Raw genomic sequence first — 3,625 nt, forward strand, 5'->3', positions numbered from 1 at the left:
TTTATTAGTCAAACATACATGCATATATCCTTCAAACTGAAACTGAAGCTGAATTTTTTAACAAATTTCATTTCATCATTATTGCAATTATTAACAAAATTTGAAGTTAATAGGGTCATCTATTAAAGAATATGGATTTTGACTAAAAAATTTATTAAATAAAATATATATACATATGTATGTATTTTACATGACGACTTTGATTTTTTTAACAATATTGACCATGAAATTACGGGACTTTATTTACATCAATAATCTTGTGATTTAAACAAAGTCCCGCAAGCAGAGTGACAAAAAAATTTAACAAAACAAATTTCTAATTGTTGTTCGCATTGCAGTGAAATTTAATAAAAATAACTGCATAACACAAAAAATGCGTGTGCAATATTTTCCTTAAATTTGTTTATACACGCCAACAAAAGAAATAGTTACTACAAATTTAACAAATTTTTGCTAGTAACAAAAAAATAATCAATACTAAATTGTTCTTATATTCTTCATTTTATTTATTCTACTCTAAATGATTTTGTATGAAAGAGTATGTGAGGCAATATTTCTGAAAATGATGCATGGCTTTGTTTTTGTATATTTTTCCTAAAATATTTCCTAAAATATTTTTCCTGAAATATTCATATATACTTATGGTATGTACATACATATATGAATCACAAAAAATCACGTTTGACTGATTTGTTTAGAAAAATGAATAAGGATAATAATGGTTTAATACCACGTGCCGAATTCATATATGGAATAATAAGTACGATTATTTATATAATGTAGAATAACTAAATAATGTAGAATACCTATTATTTATTTTTTAAAGAATTTGACACTTCTCGAATGGAAATGGGTGCAGTGGCAGATCTTTTTGATCGTAATGGTGGAGACCCGATTGGCAAGAACGCAAACCAGCAACTGATTCAGATAAAATACATGATGAAGTTAAACGCCTTGTTATCCTTTGCACATGTCGACAAAAATTTCGCGTATTTCAAGTTGGCAAAGGGAAATATAGGGTTCGTAAAATACTAATTATCGGATCTTAAAGCTTAATACTCCATCTTCTATTTAAAACAATATTATTTTTGTATAAAACAGTTTGGCGACTCGACTCTCAAAAATTACGAATATTGCGAATATTGCGTAGCACAGTTATGGTTCGTGTAGGTGGCGGCTGGCTTGCACTTGATGAGTTCTTATAAAAAAATTTTCCTTGTCGCGGTAAGTAAATAGTTAAGAATTTTGTACTTTCTCATATTGAATAAACATAATTAAAATATTCATATGCTTATAATTAAAACATTTCTTTAGCGTAATATAACATTATTATTACATTTACATAACAAGCATAACATGCTTTCATAGTAAAATTGTACATTGTTCATTTCATAAATCATTTTAGCTGGTTTTAATGACTCGAGTGTTTTATTACAACTCTGCTCTACATAATCTATTTAATCATCCATACGTCAGTGAAAATACATATATATATATATATATATTATAGATATATATATCTATATATATAAAAGAAAGATGTGTTTTTGTTACACCACTTATAACTCAAGAACGGCTGAACCGATTTAGCTGAAAATTGGCAGGGAGGTAGTTTAAGGCCAGGAGAAGGATATAGGCTGAACCGATTTAGCTGAAAATTGGCAGGGAGGTAGTTTAAGGCCAGGAGAAGGACATAGGATACCTGTTTATCCCGTTCACGACAAAGTAGGTTTTGAAATTATCAAATTTTTGATATAAGAAAATATTTTATTAAAATTTAACAGATAGAAATATAACTTAGTTAGAACTATTTATTTCTTTGGGAAGATTGAGTTCTTTGGAAGTTCATATATATATTGTAATACTTTAATTTGAAAGAATAATACATAAATTAATACTTAATGTTGTACTAATTACTGTTATAATAATTAGTAAAAATATTTACTTTGTATTTATTGCACTTATTATTAATGCAATAATAAATATAAGTAAGAACAATATCACACGCATAAGCTATAAATATAAGTAATTTTAATGCTTATATATTTAATCAGTAAGCAGAAGATAACTCCTACTCCTACTCATGTTTGTATTCCTTGCATTCAATTTCCATAAATTACAATGATTCTTCACTTTCATATGAAATAAAATGTTCTTCAGATTCCTGTTCTTCATTTAATTCATTGATTAATTCCAAAATTTTCATTTTTAAGAATCTTTTGCGTTTTGCATTTAGAGGCGATATGTCTGGCAAGATACCCATGAAAAAGCTTTGAAAACCATTATCGTCAATTATACGTGGCATGTTCACGGGTCGGAAGACCATCTGCGTTGTTTGTTTTTGCGCCTGATAATAAATCAAAAAATGTCGTGTATCACAAGGTACTTAAATGAAGAGCAACCTATGTACTAAAATACACAAATAAATTATGAATGATTAATGTTGGTATTTTTTTTTTTTGTATTTTTTCCAATTAAAAAAAAAACTGCTTATTTATTGCCTTTAAGGCGGAACAGAGTTCGCCGGGTCATCTACTAGTTTATATATATTTAATATATATAATTATATATATAATATATATATATCTAATATATATATATATATATATATATATATATATATATATATAGATACACATATATATTAAAACGGAAATGGTCATTTAACAAATAAATAAATTTTTTATTTTAATAAACTGCCAGAAAACAATCAATAAATTTGAAATTAAAATTTTTTTTGAGTTCATGTATAACAAGTTTTGAAAATGCATTTCCTGCTATTTAATAAATGACTTATTTTGCATATAACTTAATAGAAACGTGTAATCTAACAGCTTTTAGTTTTTAGTACCTTTACCATTTTTTATTATCTATGAATACATACATATATAATTTACGTTTTATTTTATTCTTTAATATGAACATATAAGTAATATAATTCTTTGGCGACCACATACATACATATACATTTTCATTTTATTAAAATTGTAGCATATATTATTATGAATTTACATTGCACTTACTTGTATGCTTCTATTGTTAATAATCGTATGAACTTCACGATATACATATGTATATTTAAAGACAAAAAAGATACATATGTATTTCTTCTTGAATTAACTTACGCAACATAAAGCAGTCGTTCCTTTTTATAAATATTTAATGTTGAGCTAGAATATTAAGTTAAGAATGGATGGTGTTTTTTGTTATTTTTGTTAAAATATTACTTTGTCAGTCCTAGTGCACAAAGGCAGTGACAACACATAAAATACATCTACAGATAACAGTAAAACATAATCTCAATAAAATATAAATGATCTAACCGTAATGTAACCAATTTATAACTTGGTTCGGGAATTTAAAACATTACAGTTGCAAATACATATGTAGGTACATATGTTGATTAATTTAAAACTTAAGGTTCGTAGCCAAAAAGCATATAAAAGGTAATTTTGTCGGAAAGCAGAAAACATTTACAATCTCACATTTACATACATACACATAGCCAATAAACTCTGCGTACACCTTACGAATTTTGATATGTGATAAAGAAAAATAACATAAATAAATATTTTTAATTAAAATTTTTACATATATTTATTCTTTGAATTATTAAGTTTAAATA

The 3,625-nt window shown here is 25.9% G+C and overlaps 1 protein-coding gene across 2 annotated transcripts; it reads left to right on the plus strand.

Moving 5' to 3' along the window:
- The first annotated feature begins 608 nt into the window (after positions 1-608).
- Positions 609-1,478, plus strand: LOC119664529. Of its 2 annotated transcripts, XR_005251216.1 has the most exons (5): positions 609-644; positions 699-760; positions 827-1,019; positions 1,102-1,224; positions 1,406-1,478. XR_005251216.1 is itself a non-coding variant. In XM_038074000.1 (4 exons), the coding sequence occupies exons 1-3, from the start codon at positions 661-663 to the stop codon at positions 1,148-1,150; spliced, it is 342 nt and encodes a 113-aa protein (XP_037929928.1). In that variant the 5' UTR covers positions 658-660; the 3' UTR covers positions 1,151-1,224; positions 1,406-1,478. The 2 variants fall into 2 exon arrangements, 1 of the variants encoding a protein (XP_037929928.1); XM_038074000.1 differs by lacking the exon at positions 609-644 and having other exon boundaries at positions 658-760.
- The last annotated feature ends 2,147 nt before the right edge of the window (positions 1,479-3,625 follow it).

The sequence above is a fragment of the Teleopsis dalmanni genome, unplaced genomic scaffold, assembly GCF_002237135.1.
Source record: "Teleopsis dalmanni isolate 2A unplaced genomic scaffold, ASM223713v2 unscaffolded_contig_2128, whole genome shotgun sequence".
Lineage (NCBI taxonomy): Eukaryota > Metazoa > Arthropoda > Insecta > Diptera > Diopsidae > Teleopsis > Teleopsis dalmanni.

Coding starts and splice junctions, on each gene's coding strand:
- LOC119664529 (XM_038074000.1), top strand. CDS start 661: ATGAATCACAAAAAATCACGTTTGACTGATTTGTTTAGAAAAATGAAT. Junction 761..826: donor ATTCATATATGGAATAATAA/GTACGATTATTT, acceptor TATTTTTTAAAG/AATTTGACACTTCTCGAATG. Junction 1,020..1,101: donor TTGGCAAAGGGAAATATAGG/GTTCGTAAAATA, acceptor TGTATAAAACAG/TTTGGCGACTCGACTCTCAA.